The sequence below is a fragment of the Symphalangus syndactylus genome, chromosome 10 (genome assembly GCF_028878055.3).
Source record: "Symphalangus syndactylus isolate Jambi chromosome 10, NHGRI_mSymSyn1-v2.1_pri, whole genome shotgun sequence".
In the NCBI taxonomy this organism is placed as follows: Eukaryota; Metazoa; Chordata; class Mammalia; order Primates; family Hylobatidae; genus Symphalangus; species Symphalangus syndactylus.
This window is the reverse complement of record NC_072432.2, coordinates 29723619-29743225: the sequence shown is the minus strand read 5'-3', so window position 1 is coordinate 29743225 and position 19607 is coordinate 29723619. Positions and strand designations below refer to the sequence as shown.

At 39.8% G+C, this 19607-nt stretch overlaps 1 protein-coding gene and 1 non-coding gene across 4 annotated transcripts; both read left to right on the top strand.

Annotated features, from left to right (window-relative positions):
- The first annotated feature begins 1457 nt into the window (after window positions 1-1457).
- OSTC (oligosaccharyltransferase complex non-catalytic subunit) lies at window positions 1458-18824 on the top strand. Of its 3 annotated transcripts, none has more exons than XM_055296780.2 (4): window positions 1458-1669; window positions 6224-6317; window positions 8152-8349; window positions 18247-18824. In XM_055296780.2, exons 1-4 carry the CDS (start codon window positions 1531-1533, stop codon window positions 18263-18265), a joined length of 450 nt encoding a protein of 149 aa, XP_055152755.1. In that variant the 5' UTR covers window positions 1458-1530; the 3' UTR covers window positions 18266-18824. The 3 variants fall into 3 exon arrangements, with proteins under 3 accessions (XP_055152755.1, XP_055152754.1, XP_063467177.1); XM_063611107.1 differs by lacking the exon at window positions 18247-18824 and adding an exon at window positions 14246-17684 and having other exon boundaries at window positions 1469-1669; XM_055296779.2 differs by lacking the exon at window positions 8152-8349 and having other exon boundaries at window positions 1468-1669.
- LOC129492352 (U6 spliceosomal RNA) lies at window positions 3006-3112 on the top strand. The gene has a single exon (XR_008660814.2). It is a non-coding gene; the product is annotated as a U6 spliceosomal RNA (small nuclear RNA).
- Window positions 18825-19607: the final 783 nt, after the last annotated feature.

Genomic DNA, 19607 nt, shown 5'->3' with positions numbered 1-19607 from the left:
AAGCAAAATATTTTAATTGTTTCAAAGTGTTCCTTACTTATAAAACTGTGGGAATTTCAGAAACATTCTGCTTTACAGTGCCCAGAGAAACTTCCTACATATAAACGCTGGTTCTGGTGTAAATGCATTCCTTATTGGTGTTATCACTGGCCTTTACATAACCTAAGATTCGTGTGGCTCCGTTAAGACATAGGTAATACGATTCTGGGAGAGAGTCTCACTAATGAACAGTAAGGGCAGCAAGCCTCAACTGTACTTAGAATTGGATACTATAATGTTTTGATAGTATTTTCATTATGGTCTTCAAACAATTTCTTAACAATTGAGTTGTTAGCTAATTAGAAGTGCAGAACCAATACATGGCATCCTGTAAAAAAAAAAACCACGGGCTTAGTAACAAGCAAATAAAAAAATATAAAAACATTGGCTCTATAATGTGTCAGTATGCTCTGGACTTATGTAATCAGTGACTCTTAACTCTTGCTCCAAAAGGAAGTTAACATTTGTAGAGTCTTCAAAGATTATATAAAAAAGAAAAGCAAAACAGAAAACAAAAAATCTTTTAGACTTTCTAGTCCATCCCTAATGGCTAATTCTCCATCATATATTTTCATCTATTTGGATTGTAAATGTTGCCCAGACCAGAGATGGCGGTGGCTCACACTAGGGTGTCAGTGGTGGAATGGTGAGGGGCAGATGAATTGGAGATATTTTGGTAGTACAGCCAAAGAGACCTACTAATATTTTGGATGCAGAAGGTTAGTAAGGAGAGAAATCCAGACGACATAGATTTTTGGCCAGAGGGATTTTACCTTTTACCGACATACAGATGACCAAGGGAAGAGCAAAGTTGAGAGGATGAGTTATTCAAAATAGTATTATGATCATGCCAAGCTATCAGCATTAAGGCATCCCTGTAGAGATGTCCTGTTGACATTTGTGATCCAGGCTGGATGTTTAAAAAAATTGATAACATATTACTTTAGCAATTATTATTAATTCTTATTATTACCACGACTACATCCGGAAGTAAAAGCTCAGCAGCCTCCGGCTTTTCCTATGCCTTGAAAAAACCTCTAATATAAAAGGCATTTCTATCCAAAAGTTCCCATTCATCTCCCGCTCTGGGAACCGGGAGCGTCCCCTGTCCAATCAACTCTCAAATCCCCAGCATCAGCGAGTGGGCGGGGCTCAGCTAGATTCCTTGGCCTCCGCTTCTCCGGCTTGGCCACGTTAGAAGTCCCGCAGGTCCTTGAAGGTACACAAATTACCTATATATCCATTAGAAGAAAGTAGAGTACATTATCACAATTTAAGTTTAATTAGATTAAATAATTTACAACATTTTATTCATATCATTTATTTGTTTTATTTAGTTTCTTATTTTCTTCTATGAGTATAGTAACCACCTCCGAGCTTTACGGATCTGCGGGTCCTTTCCTCGCGCACGCGCAGTTGTTAGGGAGGGCGGGCCTGTTTCCGGGTGGCGCGTGGGGCTTGAGGGAGAGAACGGCGCTTGCTGCCACCAACATGGAGACTTTGTACCGTGTCCCGTTCTTAGTGCTCGAATGTCCCAACCTGAAGCTGAAGAAGCCGCCCTGGTTACACATGCCGTCGGCCATGACTGTGTATGCTCTGGTGGTGGTGTCTTACTTCCTCATCACCGGAGGTAACTCGGGCTGTCGGGCCCGAGAAGCTGAGAACTGACCCGCCCCGGGAGGCGCGTCTGGTCCGCTGACTCTCAGCCCCGGGGGAAGCATCGCTCTGCTTTGGATCTTTTCTGAGGGTGGAGGGGAGTTCTGGGGTCCGGAGTGTTAACGTCCAAGTTTATTCGCCCTCAGGCCCTGTCTTGAGAGAATTCATGTTCTCACTCCCATTGCCTTTCCTCTCCTAGCCCTCCCATCCCAGGGATCCGAGTCAAATATATGTTTTTCAAGGCCAAATTGTTGCTCTTTTTGTTGCTTGTCATACGTTGTTTGATAAATGTCCTGGGAAAGTCTAGTTTGGCCAACTCCGTTTCCATGGTTGGTTGTTTGATAAAGGTCCTGGGAAAGTCTAGTTTGGCCAACTCCGCTTCCATGGTTGGTCAAGAGCTTGTGGGACTTTTAAACTTGTCTTTGTCCTGGAATCTTGGAAGAGACTTGACAATCTTTAGTTTTGTTGGCTCAAACCTACGGTTCTGTGTTGCCTTTTGCATGACCTACAATAAATATCAATGGAATTTTATGAAATCACAGGTGTGATAAATATTTGAGATTGGAGATGAGATTGGCAGACGATACTGTATTTCAGTGGGCAGAAGTTGAGAATTAAAAAATAAGATAAATAGCATTACTATTAAACGCTTCTGAATTGTCTATCATCTTATTCTGTCCTTTTCAAATAGAAAATTGCAAAGGGCGTTGCCTTATGTACTGGTGAGTTGGCAGTCCGGCTACAGTCTTATCAGAGCCACTACTCTCTCAGGCCACAGTTCCAAGATTTACTTAGAACTGTGCTACTGTGTACATTTAGATTTGGGGAAGTGGTGTACTTAACTTGGAAATTATAAAATTAATTTAGATTTTGGGAAGTGGTGTACTTAACCTGGAAATTATAAAATTAAAGCTATGGTTTGGGATAGCAAAAGTAGTTCTACTTTTAAGGGAGTGGCCATATAATTGTTATTTTCATAGATGTTTTGTGAGAATAGTTGGCACTGAAGGGGGAGGATTCAGACTGAGAGAGCTGAGTTCTAGAAGGCACCTTTGAATTTACCCCCTTCCCCCAATCTAGAATAGTGAAAATTAACTTTTGTTCATTTAAATAAATTACATTTAAATATTTGAGTTACATTTAAATACTTTTTTGGTAACAAGATACTATCTAGCATTGCATTAGCATTAACCATTAACATTTGCTCATCAAGTTAATAGCTACTGTACTGAATAAACAAAATTTAAAATGCATGTGGCTTTTAAACTTTTAAAAATAAATGATATAGAATATTTCAGTATTATTATTGAGTGCTCGCTTTGGTAGCACATATACTAAAATTGGAATGATAGGGAGAAGATTACTATGGCCTCTGTGCAAGAATGACTCGCAAATTCGTGAAGCGTTCCATATTTTTGCACAGTTCACGAAGGTCGTTGGACAAAAAAAAAAGTCATTATTCAGTAATAATAATGAATAATGCTAGTTTCTTTCCTGTAACCCTTACTTCTCTTGGAGTCGGATTCTTTGCGAGAAGCCTCAGTTTTCTTTGTGGCCCTCTTTTTTTCCCTGTTGATTATTGCAATGGGGAGATTCTCCATCCCAACCATTGGGGGAAAGTGGAAAGGATGCCTTTTAGTGGCCAGGTCTATGAGGTATGTTGTGTGCTGAATTGGTTTTGCCACTGGAAGGGAAGAAGTCTCTTCTAAAAACTGAGTGCACCTTTATAAATAAAATATTTGTTGCTGACAAATAGTCAGCAAATAGGTACTGAGTCCCTGTTAAGTTCCAGGCACTAGGTACTGGAGATAATAGAACAAAACATAAGGACCCTGACCTCCTGAAGCTTATAATGTCATAGTTAAGACATGTTAAATGTCACGTAATTTTTTTGTCCATTAAAAATGGTCACAAAAACAGGCCAGGCGCAGTGGCTCACGCCTGTAATCCAACACTTTGGGAGCCTGAGCCAGTTGGATCATTTGAGCCCAGGAGTTCGAGGCCAGCCTGGGCAACATGGCGAAACCCTGTCTCTACCGAAAATACAAAAAATTAACCAGGCGTGGTGGTACATGCCAAGTAGCTGGGACTACGGTGCAGGAGTTTGAAGTGGGAGGATGGCCTGAGCCTGGGAAGCTGAGGCTGCAGTAAGCTGTGATGGCACCACTGCACTCCAGCCAGGGTGACAGAGCAAGACCCGACCCTCTCTCAAAAAATAAAAACAAACAAAAAATGGTTATAAATACGGTGAAAGAAAAGAACAAGAGGTTTTTGAGAAAATGAAGGGAGTTGGAAGCATCATCTGGATTGGATTGGATGTGATTCCTGAGGAAATGATATGTAAGCCAAAATCTGAAGAGTTCGGGGAAAGGATATGCTAGGCAGAGGGAAACGTAGGGCAGATGTGAGACCAAAAGACCAATTAGGTGGCCTTTGTAGTTGACTTAGACTATACAAGGTTTATGGTAGTGGAGATTAGGATAATACAATGAAAGATATGTTGGAAGTAGATTCAGTAGGTCTTGAATTCACTGGGTGTAGGGGAAGAGTGAAGTGGGAAGGAATCTTACAGGTTTCTGGTTTGAGCACCTGAATAGATGGAAGTATCATTTCCTGAGATTGAAAAAACAAAGCTTTTGGTGGAAAATGGTGCACCAGAGGTTGTTTTGGGGTAAAATTAGTTGGATATGTCACATGTGTCTAGACCTGAGAAAAGAGGCCTGTGTTGAGGTTGGTCAACTAACAGACATTTCTGGAACTCCCATGAGACACTGAAGAGTATAGGCAAAGTCCAAAGTCCCTGTTCTTGAGGAGCTTACGTGTAATTCTAATGGTACTGGCATTATTTGAGAGGCCTTGGCACATCATATTGAGAGTCTTTAGCACATGAAATTGAAAGCCCTGGGAGTTCATTTTGGAGAGAAGTAGAAGAGGACAGTGGACCAATCCCTGAGGGCCTCCAACATTTAGTGGTTTTATAAAAGAAGAGGCCTAATAGAGAGGTAGCAAGAAAACATGAAGAGGAGTATCACAAAAGCCATAAGGAGGTGTTTTTCAAGAAATTGGTTTAGTAAACTGGATTGAGTGCTTTTGAGAAGTCTCCTAAGATGAGAACTGAAAAGTGTCCATTGAATTTGACAACATGGAGATCATTGGTGACCTTAGAAAGAGCAGTATCAATGGTTGCAGAAGCCAGATTGGATTGAGTTGAAGAATGAAGGGTAAGTAAGAAAGGGGAGATGGCACGTTTGCCTAAGTCTTTCCAGAAGAAAGTCTGACTCCCTTTCAGAAAGCAAAGATAGAAATAGGATGTTAGCTAAGAGGATCTGAAGTCAAGGAGGGTTGATGTAGGGAAGGAGAGCTTGAAAATACAGGAGAGAGGAGAGATATCCAAAGGAATAAGGTCACTGAGAGTCCAAGTGGGAATGGACTCCTGATAATTGCAAAAGGGATCCCACATAATAGGAGGTGGGAATCTTCCTTTTTGTAGCTGGAAAGAAGGAAGTGAGGATGGATGCAGGTACCAGGTATTTGTAGATTTGGTGGGGAAAAGACAAGGGAATTCCTATAGGATTGTTTTGTCAGGCTAGGATAAGGGAGATAGGCTTGTTATGCTTAAGAAAAGCTGGAGATGAAGATGTTTGAGAACAGTGGAGAAGGTAGAGTAGATGTTGACAGTGGGAGATTGAGAAAACTATTAGTGCTGATGAACATTAATGATCACGATGACATTATGACATAATGGTGGACATTAATATTAATGATTATGAATCTCTAGTATTGCCATTCTGCCTGATGGCATGGTTTTAAAATGTCTCCTTGTTTTACATTTAAGCAATTTCTCTAGTTATTTTTCAATTTATAGAAACTAAGTATATCTGAGACAATTTTTGTGAACTGAAGTAGAGCCTTTAGTTTTAAATCCCCTTTATACTAAAGTCATTCATGAGTATTAGCAACCTTATTGGATGAATTTCCTTTATGAAATTTGTACTTCATTTAGATATCATACTGTTTTCAAAGTAATTCTAAAACATTGAGTTGAATGTCTGAATGATTTATCAGAACCTTAGATGAGTTGGGCCACATTTGGTTATAATAATACAATCAAAGCATTCCTATTTAAAAGTAAATTAACCTTGGCCGGGTGCAGTGGCTCACACCTGTAATCCCAGCACTTTGGGAGACTGAGGCAGGTGGATCACCTGAGGTCAGGAGTTCGAGACCAGCCTGACCAATATGGTGAAACCCCGTCTCTACTAAAAGTACAAAAATTAGCTGGGCATGGTGGTAGGTGCCTGTAGTCCCAGCTACTCAGGAGGCTGAGGCAGGAGAATTGCTTCAACTTGGGTGGCGGAGTTTGGCAGTAAACCAAGTGGCGCCACTGCACTCTCAGCCTGGGCGACAGAGCGAGACTCTGTCTCAAAAAAAAAAAAAAGTAAATGAACCTTAAAAGACAATGAAAACTATAATCCTGTTTTCAAAAATTAGTAATACAATCTAATCTGTTCTGTTGTCTTTCTTATAGGAATAATTTATGATGTTATTGTTGAACCTCCAAGTGTTGGCTCTATGACTGATGAACATGGGCATCAGAGGCCAGTAGCTTTCTTGGCCTACAGGTAAAAGATACCTTTTTGAATGATTTGGTGGTGGGAAAGAAGGTTGCTGGGGTATGCCAGCTTATTTAAAAATAGAATAAAACCTATGGGATCCATGTGTATTTAGACAACAGCTGTTTTAAAATGCTGGATTCTGAAATGGCAGAAAGTGAGTCAAGAACAAGAGTATATTATTTATTAAGAAATAAAGTATTTCATAATGATTGATGTATCACCAATTTACAGTAGGGTGTCAGTTTAAACTACATTTACAGATTGTTCTGGGAGTCAGCGAACTATAGCTGCTTTTTTTTTCCCCCAAAAATGTTTTATTGGAGGTAAGCATGCCCATGTGTTTATATATGATCTATGGCTGCTTTTAAGCTACAGTGGCTGAGTTGAATAAGTATGACACAAACCATATACCCCGCAAGCCTAAGATATTTACTATATGGGTACTTAAGAAAATATTTTTGGACTATACTCTGGCCTATACCATTAAATAACAAAAATATTTTTGAGACTTGAGGGTTCTATTTCATCAGTGAAACCCCGTTCCAGTGTGGTTTTGTTCACCTGAACAATGCTTATATTGCTTTCTAAAATTTACTTGATAAATATCTACCTAAACATAGCTATATGTTTATGTTTGCAGTAATGCTATTTATGCATAGAATATTTCTGGAAAGATTTATTAGTATTCTCTGTGGAGGGGAGTTAATGACAGGTTGATGGTAGGGTGGCTTTTCATAGTGCCCTCTTTCACACTGTTTGAATTTTGAACCTGGTGCATATATTGTGTTTTCAATGAAAACAATTGATTAAAAAAAAAAAAAACACTCTCTTTACATATGCCTATGTGTAATGATCCCTTTAACGAGAAATTTTCTTTTTGAGGTCCCTGAACTATGAGAATTTGATAAAAGCTCTGTATCCCTAGAAAAATACACACACACACTTTTACATACAATTATAGGGGTTTGTAGTTACATACAATTATAGGGGTTTGAACTTCACTGAAGTTCTTATGGGGCTCATGGAGCCTTATTTAAGAACAGTTTCTTTTTAAAATATTTCTATTTGAAACAAGTTTATTATTATTAACATAAAACTTCAAGAAACACATCTAACCAATTCAAAATTAGTTTGAAATTGATAGTAGAAATTTAAATAGCATAACTTTTAAAAAAAGCTAACCTAGACCGGGCGCAGTGGCTCACACCTGTAATCCCAGCACTTTGGGAGGCCGAGGTGGGCGGGTCACAAGGTCAGGAGATTGGGACTATCCTGGCTAACCCAGTGAAACCCCGTCTCCACTAAAAATACAAAAAATTAGCCAGGCATGGTGGCACGCACCTGTAGTCCCAGCGACTCAGGAGGCCGAGGTATAGGAAAATTGCTTGAATCTGGGAGGTGGAGGTTGCAGTGAGCCAAGATCGTGCCACTGCACTCCAGTCTGGGCGACAGCACGACTCCGTCTCAAAAAAAAAGTTAAGCTAAAGTTCTGGGTAAAGCATTCATATACATAAAGAGTATTTATTTTACATAAACGGTTGTGTTAGTTGAGGTTTTACAACTTTTTTTGAATGTGAACTCCATGAAGACAAAGATTTTTGTCTGTTTTATTCATTGTTGTATCCCCCAGAACCTAAAACAGTGCTTGCTACCTGATAGACTCAACAAATATCTGTTGAATGGACAGATGAATATCCAGAGGTATAGTAAAATAGTTGTAAGGATAAGAATAAGAAATATAGCACAAAAATGTTTTGGCACAAAACAGAAATAGAAATTTCAATTTAAGGGGAAACATTTCTATTTATTATCTTTCTGTGGTCATTCTTTTCTTTTCCAGAGTAAATGGACAGTATATTATGGAAGGACTTGCATCCAGCTTCCTATTTACAATGGGAGGTTTAGGTTTCATAATCCTGGACCGATCGAATGCACCAAATATCCCAAAACTCAATAGATTTCTTCTTCTGTTCATTGGATTCGTCTGTGTCCTGTTGAGTTTTTTCATGGCTAGAGTATTCATGAGAATGAAACTGCCGTAAGTTATTTGTGTAATCAACAACTTAATGTTGCAAATTGGTAAAATGATTACCTGGAAAACGTAAAGTCATAGGACATTTAATTTAACTTTCATTTACATGGGTGAAAAATCCAGAAACCAAATATATTTGTGACTTCGTCAGGTTATAGCTATAGTTTATAAAATTGAAACTAATAGATCTTCTTAGTTGTTATCCCCATGAATGTTCATGAGAAAATTTAGTTACTTTGTCCTGGCATCAATGACTGAAGATAGTCATTGTTTCTTTTTGAGACAGAGTTTCGCTCTTGTTGCCCAGGCTGGAAATGCAATGGCACAATCTTGGCTCACTGCAACCTCTGCCTCCTGGGCTCAAGTGATTCTCCTGCCTCAGCCTTCTGAGTAGCTGGGATTACAGGCACGCACCACAGCACCCAGCTATTTTTTGTATTTTTAGTAGAGATGGGGTTTCACGAGGTTGACCAGGTTGATCTTGAACTCCTGACCTCAGGTGATCCTCCTGCCTTGGCCTTCCAAAGTGCTGGGGTTATAGACATGAGCTACTGTGCCCGGCTATCATTGTTTCTTTAAAATGCCATTTGGCTAATCTGTAACACAGGATTCCAGTAGTATTAATGGTAGGGAATAGCTTCAAATCACTCACTGTTGCTGCTCTTTGAATATTGGTGGGAAGAAAACCCATTATGCCTTGTAAGGGAAGGGAGAGTTATTGCCCTTCAAAAAGATAGGAAAAGGATGTTTATATATTTGTGTGTGTGTGTGTGTGTGTGTGTGTGTGTGTGTGTGTGTTTAATGTCTATTTAAAGATTATTTTGATTCAGAAAACTTTTCAATATCTTTAGAAGAAAAATAAAATGGTTTATGACATCTTTCATATTTCTGTTTAAGATTATTTACTTGAAATGTGAACAAATACAATCACATTTCCATATATTCTGACTTAATTCATGGATGCATTAGTAACTACAGTAACAACAGGAAATTTGGGCAAGCATACCACAAAGATTAGCTCTTAGTATTTTATTTTTAGTATTTTATTTTTTAGGGACTGTGTTAAACATCAAGTGTCAACTATGCTGATTTCTTAGTGTGTTTGAATTTTACAAATTCACTTGTTCTGTGACTTAACCTGTCCATTATCTGTAACACACCTGGGGTAGAATGGGCAAAAGTACATGATGATCCCACAATCATCATGTTCCCATTTTAGTCCCGGCAGGATGGGAGGGAAAGCATGGAGTTCTTTGTCAGCTGAATTTCTGTGTGGCCGTATAGCTGCCTCAGTTTCCTCTGGCAGCAGCTCTTTTTTTGTTTTTTTTTTGTCTGTTTGTTTTTGTTTTTTGAGATGGAGTCTCGCATTGTTGCCCAGGCTGGAGTGCAGTGGTGCAATCTCGGCTCACTGCAACCTCCGCCTCCCAGGTTCAAGCAATTCTCCTGCCTCAGCCTCACAAGTAGTTGGGATTACAGCCTCAGCCTCCCGAGTAGGTGGGATTACAGGCGCCCGCCGCCACACCCGGCTAATTTTTTTTGTATTTTTAGTAGAAACAAGGTTTTACTATGTTGGCCAGGCTGTTCTGGAACACTTGACTTCATGATCCACCTGCCTCAGCCTCCCAAAGTGCTGGGATTATAGGCGTGAGCCACTGGGCCTGGCAGCAGCTCTTATTTTCATTTGGGGAAGGCATTTCTGGCCATTGGCTAAGTTGTATGAAGACTAAGGTACTCCAGCCTCTTCTTTTTGTTGTTTTTCTGCTCGTAGTGGAAGTAAGTCACCATAGCCTGGTAAGTTATACTGGTATAGAAAAGACTGAAGTTTTCATTAGCAGAGCAAGAAAAGAGGAGACTTCCAGGTAGAATAAAGAGGTTACTGAAAGGCTCGCGCCTGTAATCCCAGCACTTTGGGAGGCTGAGGCGGGCGGATCACAAGGTCAGGAGATTGAAATCATCCTGGCTAACATGGTGAAACCCCGTCTCTTACTAAAAATACAGTAAATGAGCCAGGCATGGTGGCGGGTGCCTATAGTCCCAGCTACTCGGGAGGCTGAGGCAGGAGAATGGCGTGAACCCAGGAGGCAGAGCTTGCAGTGAGCCAAGATCGCGCCACTGCACTCCAGCCTGGGCGACAGAGCAAGACTCCATCTCAAAAAAAAAAAAAAAAAGAAAATTTACAGCCAAAACAAAAGAAACCTTTGGAGGCATGTGTCAGAACAGAGAAAGTGTCCTGGTTTTGCTTATAAAATCAAATTTGTTCTCATTCTACCTGCTGTTTTCGTTCTACGTAGTGTTTTCCTTCTTTATAGTTTTAGGTCCTCTTTTTAGGAATGAGTCTATTAAGAAAATATGACTTTCAGGATAATAGAGCTATCTCCTGCTGACAGAAAAGCTTTGACAAGTGTTTAATACTCTGGATTGCCTTCATCTTACTTTTGCAGTCATTTATGTGAACATTTGTCTTCCTGTCCGCATTCTATTGGCTAGTATGTAACACCATTGACTAAATCCAAACTTTAGGCTAGGGAAAAAGGGTATACTTTCTGGGTTTCAGCTGTAGATTATGTTTAGATCTAATCAAAACAGGACAGTGGTCCAAACAGAAAATTGCTACTTTCTGTATCTTGTTATGCAGCTAAATCTAGGATTTGAATTTTTAATATGAATTTATGGTTCCCTTTGTGATACCATTTCTCATCTGCAGCTCCTAATGCCTGGTACCTTGGGTATGGAGTGGGGAGAGACAATGGACAGTTTTATATAAGAAATGGAAGTAATGATACTACCTTTCCTAGAATATTTGCAGGTCCCAGAGGAGATGATGAGCAAGGACTTTTGGCCTGTATTACACACAACAGGGTTGTGGTTACTATCCCAGCAAGGAAAGGGTGTATCTTTCTTATTTCATGCAAATTATCTATGATGACCTAACAGTTTGATTATAGTGAGTGGAATAACCACAACAATAAAAAAGATGTCAAAAAAAGAAAACACCAATAGCCACTGGTTTTTCCGAATCAACTAAGTTTCTAGCATCTGAGATAAAGGATAGCTGTATCATAAGATGCACCATGATAACCTCCAGGGTGGAATTCTTTTTTACAAAGATGTTACCTTTAGCAAGAGATGCCTTAGAAAAGGAGAAAACAGTAGCACTGAAACAGTATTACTGGTTCTGTTTTCTGATTTATGCTTTTTGAAAGATCTGATGTTTCCCCTATTGATATAATTTTACTAATTAAAACATGTTTTATTTGATGTCTTGACTTTTGAAGAAACATCAAAAATGAATGACTGTTGCCTGGGCGCAATGGCTCAGGCCTGTAATCCCAGCATTTTGGGAGGCCGAGGTGTGCAGATCACTTGAGGTCAGGAGTTCAAGACCAGCCTGGTCAACATGGTGAAACCCAGTCTCTACTAAAAAATAAAAAAATTAGCGCTGGGCGCGGTGGCTCACGCTTGTAATCCCAGCACTTTGGGAGGCCGAGGCGGGTGGATCACGAGGTCAGGAGATCGAGACCACGGGAAACCCCTCTCTACTAAAAATACAAAAATTTAGCCGGGCGTGGTGGCGGGCGCCTGTAGTCCCAGCTACTCGGGAGGCTGAGGCAGGAGAATGGCGTGAACCGGGGAGGCGGAGGTTGCAGTGAGCCGAGATTGCGCCACTGCACTCCAGCCTGGGCGACAGAGCAAGACTCCGTCTCAAAAAAAAAAAAAAAAAAAAATTAGCTGGGCATGGTGGTCACGCCTGTAATCCCAACTATTTGGGAGGCTGAGGCACAAGAATTGCTTGAACTCAGGAGGCAGAGGTTGCAGTGAGTCGAAATTGTGCCACTGCATTCCAGGCTCGGTGGCAGAGTGGGACTCCATCTCAAAAAAAAAAAGAATGATTGTTTATTAACTTTGCACACATAGCAGTACATTTAAAAGGAAAAAATTAAACCATAGTCCCTAATATTTTTATTAGTACAGTCTCAAAGGAGTAATTTTCATTTTGTGAAAATGAAAATGTTCTAATATAATTTATGAGGTAATGTATGTGAAATCATGTATGTATGCGCCTGTATGTTCACTGCATTTTAAATATACATAGACTCAAAGGAAATGATGTTCGGTTACTGAGTAGAAGACTGGTACAAGTTTGAACTTGATTCTTCTGAAAAAATAATGAATCTTCGTTAGATTGTCTTTAGCCTCCACTCTTAGGGCAGCTTTAACTTAAAAGCAGAATCTTTTTCTTTTTTTTTTTTTTTCCTTTTTTGAGGCAGAATCTTGCTCTGTCACCCAGGCTAGAGTGCAATGGCGTGGTCTCAGCTCACTACTACCTCCGCCTCCCAGGTTCAAGCCATTCTCCTGCCTCAGCCTCCCGAGTAGCTGGGATTACAGGCATGCGCCACCATGCCAGGCTAATTTTTGTATTTTTAGTAGAGACGAGATTTTGCCATGTTGGCCAAGGCTGGTCTCGAACTCCTGACCTGAAGTGATCTGCCTGCCTCGGCCTCCCAAAGTGCTGGGATTACAGGGGTGAGCCACCATGCCCGGCCAAAAGCAGAATCTTAAAAAAATAAAAATAAAAGGTGGCCTGTGGTGGCATGGTAATGCCCTAAAGTCAGGCGAAGTGTTCAATTGGAGATGGAGGGATGGGTTCCTACATTCAGGCAAGTCTGTTATAAAGCTGTATAAAACTACTTGAAATAGATACTATCATATAATTGAGGACAAAAGGCCTGCCTTATTTCAGCTGGCAAAAATGGCTTTTTAGCAATTTTACCTAGTGTTTATTAAGCTTGAGAGGAAAAGCTAAGGATCTTCTGGATAAATCTGAGATCATGGGATCAGTTCAGAAAACAAGTTCTCTTAAAGGGAGAAAGGAATAAAAAATATGAATGTAATAATATTTAAACTAACATCATTTAGGGAATGATATGATGCATATACGTGATTCCATGTAATTGAAAATACATAAATACTAAAACATTGTATTCATTTTCAACAGACCTCTTTCTAAAGCGTTTGATGTATTACACGTTAACACTCACCTTTGTATGTAGCAAATATTTATTATTTGATAACTATTATTTGCTGGACACTGAGATTAAACATAATTTAACGTTCTCCACTGAGGGTCATTCTCCACTGAGGGTCATTTTACATTTCTGTTATGCGCAGTACTACTTTTCAGTTTTGTTGATTTCACTGGCCTGTCACTTGTCATGGTGATCAGTATATACCTATTGTAATTTCATCCTTTCCCTCTTCTTCTTTTCAGTTTGCTGGTTATTCTGTGACTTGAGGGAATAGATAACCTAGCTGTTAATTACCTTTTAAATCAGTTCTGGCTGAAGGAGAGCTTAATGGCTTGGCTTTGTAACCATACTTTCAGATGTTTGAGAATCTCTTTCATTTCCTTCCAGATTTGGAGCTATATTTTAGAGAATTAAGGCTGTAGAGAAACTAGCAGCTGGATTGTTTCAGTGACTAAAAAGCTGATATCCGAGGTTCATTTTTAGCAAATAAGGGACGTAATTCATTCTAAAGAAACAAAACATTTGTACAGCTGCTGAGGACAATGTGTAGCAGAGAGGGTGAGGAATTTGGAGTCCAGTTTTGGCCTGCCACTTAATAGCTCTGAGACTTTGGATTAGTTCTGTGAACTCTCTTGGCCTCAGGTTCCAAACCTGTTAAATGAAGTATTAATATACCTTGGGGAGTTACAGTTGTCAAGATTAAATAAGAAGGTGTGCTCTCAATCATAATGTGTTAATCAATGTCAGTGTTTTCATTCTAAAGATAGAGTCCTAAAAGTCCTAAAAGTTCTAATCAAGTTAGATTATGGCCACAGTTTCAAAAATAAATGAATAAACCATTACTGTTTTTTTGTTTTGTTTTGTTTTGTTTTGAGACGGAGTCTCGCTCTGTTGCCCAGGCTGGAGTGCAGTGGTGCCATCTCGGCTCACTGCAAACCCCGCCTCCCAGGTTCATACCATTCTCCTGCCTCAGCCTCCCTAGTAGCTGGGACTACAGGCGCCCGCCACCATGCCCGGCTAATTTTTTGTATTTTTAGTAGAGACGGGGTTTCACTGTGTTAGCCGGGATGGTCTCGATCTCCTAACTTCGTGATGCCCCTGCCTCGGCCTCTCAAAGTGCTAGGATTACAGGCATGAGCCACCGTGCCCAGCCTGAATAAACCATTACTATTTCTAAAAGAAGAAAGTGAGGTTTCCATTTCTAGGACCATTGGAGTGGGTAGTAGACCAGGAGTGAGGAGACTTGTGTTTTAATGCTGGTTCTGTTCTTTTCTGGTCTTGTGATTTTGAGCAAACCACTTAATTGCTGTCACACTCTTCATCTGTGAAATGAGACTAATCCTTGTTTCACACACCTTTTTAAGATTGTTGCAAGGGTTAAATGCAATACTGAATGTGGTAATGTTTTGAGAAGTTTCTGTTAGTGCTAACCTAGCACAGTGCTTGCCTTAATATACAGACACACTGAGTGATTATTGAAAGAATGGCCTTAAAATAAAGATTAAATAGAAGGTCCTTCATGGTGGCTTCTCTTGTTTCTAGTTGGTTTTTGAGTTCTTGATTTACTTTTTATTGTATTTATCTACAATTTTACTTATGTAAAATTCTCACAGGCCTGAATATAAGATTATGAAATTTTCTGGGTCATGAGAGGGGGCTAAGTGATTGAGTATATATTATAGTAAGTGTATTTCAACAATTTTATTTTTATTTCCTACCAAGAAGTATAGTAATGTATTTGTTCTTCTTTTCTTTTTTCTAACATGGTATTGTTATAGCATTATAATATTTCTTAGTATCTCCAAAATCGTCCTTAAGGTAAAACTATTTGAAGTTTGGCAGCTTTGAACAGGACATGTCTATTTAAATATTCTTTTCTATCTAAATATAGGTTGACAAGCATGGGTCACCCACTAGTTACAAGGAAGGATACCATAATATATAGCTATGTTAAGAGATAGAGTACAAAGTGTATATTCACATATAGGTATATACAAATGACAAGAAGTTACTCCTAATGAGTCTTTAGTACCCTTGTTTCATAGTGTAAGCTAGCTGTTGGGTAACTTCTACTACAGAGTGCAGATACTAGTGGATGCTTGCTTAAAATCTTCTTGAACCTTTTTTTTTTCTTGTGAAGCTTATGTTTTAAAGTATCGTTTTTGTGACACATCAGGCATTAATAGTAGCAAATTTATGTGAGGTCTTTAAAGTCAATGTATATATCCAAAGAACCTTTTAATTTTTATTTTATTTTTTTTTTTTGTGGGGGACTGAGTCTGGCTCTGTTGCCAGGCTGGAGTGCAGTGGCGTGATCTTGTTTCACTGCAACCTCCGCCTCCCGGGTTCAAGCGATTCTCCTGCCTCAGCATCCTGAGTAGCTGGGACTCAGGCGTGCACTACCACACCAGGTAATTTTTGTGTTTTTAGTAGAGACGGGGTTTCACCGTGTTGGCCAGGATGGTTTCTATCTCTTGACCTCGTGATCCACCTGCCTCAGCCTCCCAAAGTGTTGGGATTACAGGCGTGAGCCATTGTGCCCAGCTGAACCTTTTTATTTTTAAATTTTTGTTCAGTTTTGGATTTGGGAGGAGGTGAGAAGTATCTGGTTGTCAAGGTGGTTGTGTTAGATCAAAGTTCTCTTTACTCAGAGTGTGGATTGGCCAGGCTGATATAGCAGAATGAAAAGAGTACGTGAGTTCTAGGTTGATTGCATTGGCTGAACATAAGTCTAATCATACAGGGAGTCAAGTGAGTTCAGAAGCTGAAAGGGAGGGAAGTCACATTTTTGAGTGTTTGCTGTGTGCCAAGCACTGGAGGAGACGTCAGTATTATCAAGTAGTTTTTAAATCCTACGTTACCAGTGAAGAAACTTGGGACTCTAAAAATAGCAGCTAACATTTGTCAAGCGCATATAACTATGAGTAGCAAGTACTATACGAGTAGATTCTCTGATAATCCTTAAAACACTTTGAGGCACTCCATTTTACAGATGAGGAAACTGAGTGAGGTTTGCCAGGCTCATGCAGTAAGTGGTAGAAGTAGGGTCAAAAGAAGAGGCATTCTGAAGCCATCAGTGAGTATAGGGTGTTGTAAACCTTTTTTTTTTTTTTTTTTTTTTCTGAGACGGGGGTCTTACACTGTTTCCCAGGCTGGAGCACGGAGTTTCACCGGGTTAGCCAGGATGTTTTTGTTTTTGTTTTTGTTTTTTTTGAGATGGAGTTTCGCTCTTTTCGACCAGGCTGGAGTGCAATGGCATGATCTTGGCTCACTGCAACCTCCACCTCTTGGGTTCAAGCAATTCTCCTGTCTCAGCCTCCCAAGTAGCTGGGATTACAGGCGTCTGTCACCACACCCAGCTAATTTTTGTAGTTTTAGTAGAGGTGGGTTTTCGCCATGTTGGCCAGGCTGGTCTCGAACTCCTGACCTAGTGCTCCACCTGCCTCAGCTTCCCAAAGTGCTGGGATTACAGGCATGAGCTACCACGCCCGGCCTAGTAAACCCTTTCTTAATGTGGATGCTGGTACATAATTTTTCTGTTTTTTTTTCCTGATCCTGTAGATTCTTAATTAATAATAGACTTTAAGGGTTTATTGCCAAAGGAAAGGTTTGGAACTTTTATAACACTAGATTTAATGCTTTAATTTAAAGTGGATTTCAGGGCCTAACTTGCACATTTAATAAAAGGATCTCCTGTTTGACCAGCATAAAGTTTGACCTTACCAGCAGGTACAGCTAAAGCTCCTGTTATCCAGACATTTCCTAAAGTATTAGAGGTTCAGGGGCAGATGTTGGTGCACACTGTTTTTTGAAGTCTCAAAGGCTCATCTCCTAGACCTGAATAGCTTCTGATTTTCCCAGTTCTCTTCTGGTAATATTAGAGTTTTTAGAAATCCAAACCAGTTTCTTTCCATAGAAAACAGCTTGATTTTGTTGCACTTCTGAGAGCCTAAAATAGATTGATTCTGACTCTTTAACTTTTAGATATCATTTTCTTTTCTTTACTTCCTTTTCTTATTCTGTGTTGTTTAGCATATTGCTTTGTAACTTTAAGAGGGAAGGGCCAGGCGCGGTGGCTCATACCTGTAATCCCAGCACTTTGGAAGGCCGAGGTGGATGGATTAACTGAGGTCAGGCATTTGAGACCAGCCGGGCCAAGATGGTGAAACCATGTCTCTATTAAAAATAGAAAAAGTTAGCTGGGTCACCTGTAATCCCAGCTACTTGGGAGGCTGAGGCAGGAGAATCGCTTGAACCCGGAAGGCAGAGGTTGCAGTGAGCCAAGATTGCACCATTGCACTCCAGCATGGGCAACAAGAGCAAAACTCCATCTCAAAAGAAAAAAAAAACTTTTTTTGCTGGGCTTCAGAAGCGTGTAATCCCAGCACTTTGGAAGGCCAAGGCAGGCGGATCACCTGAAGTCAGGAGTTCCAGACCAATCTGGCCAACATGGCGAAACCCTGCCTCTATAAAAATACAAAAGTTAGCCAGGTGTGGTGGCACACGCCTGTAATCCCAGCTACTTGGGAGGCTGAGGCAGGAGAACCACTTGAAACGGGGAGGCGGAGGTTGCAGTGAGCTGAGATCACACCATTGCACTCCAGCCTGGGTGACAAGAGCAAAACTCCGTCTCAAAAAAAAAAAAAAAAAAAAGAGGGAAGGATAGTAGAACTGAGGCTCAGTAATTTATTTGTATATTGGGGCGAGGGGGGCAAGATATGAAATAAGGACCATAGTGAAGAATCACACAATTATATTTTTGGATTTTTATTTGATATATCATAAAATTTGTTTTGGCATTTTGAAATACTATAATAATAAGAGAATACAAAAACAATTCTTTTCCCTTTTTGTGCTTATAATTATATTTCTGCAGGGGCTATCTGATGGGTTAGAGTGCCTTTGAGAAGAAATCAGTGGATACTGGATTTGCTCCTGTCAATGAAGTTTTAAAGGCTGTACCAATCCTCTAATACGACATGTGGAGAAGAATGAAGAGCAGCAGTAAAAGAAAGAACTAGTGAAAAAACAGGAAGCGTATTGAAGCTTGGACTAGAATTTCTTCTTGGTATTAAAGAGACAAGTTTATCACAGTATTTTTCTTTCCTGCTGACCTATTGCTATACCAATGATGTTGAGTGGCATTTTCTTTTTAGTTTTTCATTTCTTAAAATATACTCCATATCTACAACTATAATATCAAATAAAGTGATTATTTTTTACAACCCCTTAACATTTTTTGGAGATGACATTTCTGATTTTCAGAAATTAACATAAAATCCGGAAGCAAGATTCAATAAGCTGAGAACTCTGAACAGCTGATCAGCTTTACCTATGGTGCTTTGCCTTTAACTAGAGTGTGTGATGGTAGATTATTTCAGATATGTATGTAAAACTGTTTCCTGAACAATAAGATGTATGAACGGAGCAGAAATAAATACTTTTTCTAATTAATACCTTTTATATTTGTTTTTTAACTGACAGTGTTAAGTTTTTGGTCTATTAATCGTTCATTCCCATCTTATGACTTTCTTTAGCTGCTTTTGGTAGCCTAAGATTTCAAAATATGGTTGGCAGGATACCTTGAGAGTTAGCATCTTTATATCCTTGTAAATATTCAAGCACAGGATGCATATCTATGTCAGAGTTGTCAATGTGAATGTGCTAGATGAACACATGTAAAAACACCTCTGGGGCTGGGCGACGTGGCTCACACCTGTAATCCCAGCACTTTGGGAGGCCGAGGCGGGCGGATCACGAGGTCAGGAGATCGAGACCATCCTGGCTAACACGGTGAAACCCCGTCTCTACTAAAAATACAAACAGACAAACAAAAACATCTCTGGACCAATCTGGACTTAATTTCTTCTATCCAGGCCTTTCGGTTCTCCCTGGCTGGCCATGGGCTTCACTTCTCTGATGGCTCAATTCATTCTTTCCTAAGATCTTCAAGTTTATAGTGAAATTTTCTCTCAAGTGAGCTTTTTTCCTGCTTATTCCAAGGCTGATTTAATTATAACCATTCTTTAAGTAAAAAAGGACTTACTTATTCAAAAATTCTGAGTACCTTTTTCATGCTAGGCAGCACTGAGAATGTCAGGGTGAGTAAAATGAATAAAGACTGTGCCCTTATAGAGCTTACATTCTTGTGGGGAAATCAGCAGACTTAAAATGTTTTAAACTGTCAGATACTAGTAAATTCAACAAAGGGGAAAAAAAGCAAGGCAAGTGAAGGTC

Bases quoted from the DNA above. Each gene is read 5' to 3' on its own strand.
- OSTC (XM_063611107.1), top strand. From the start codon at position 1,531: ATGGAGACTTTGTACCGTGTCCCGTTCTTAGTGCTCGAATGTCCCAAC. The intron at 1,670-6,223 runs GTAACTCGGGCT...TCTTTCTTATAG, and splicing joins TTACTTCCTCATCACCGGAG to GAATAATTTATGATGTTATT. The intron at 8,350-14,245 runs GTAAGTTATTTG...TTTTGTTTTGAG, and splicing joins TTCATGAGAATGAAACTGCC to ACGGAGTCTCGCTCTGTTGC.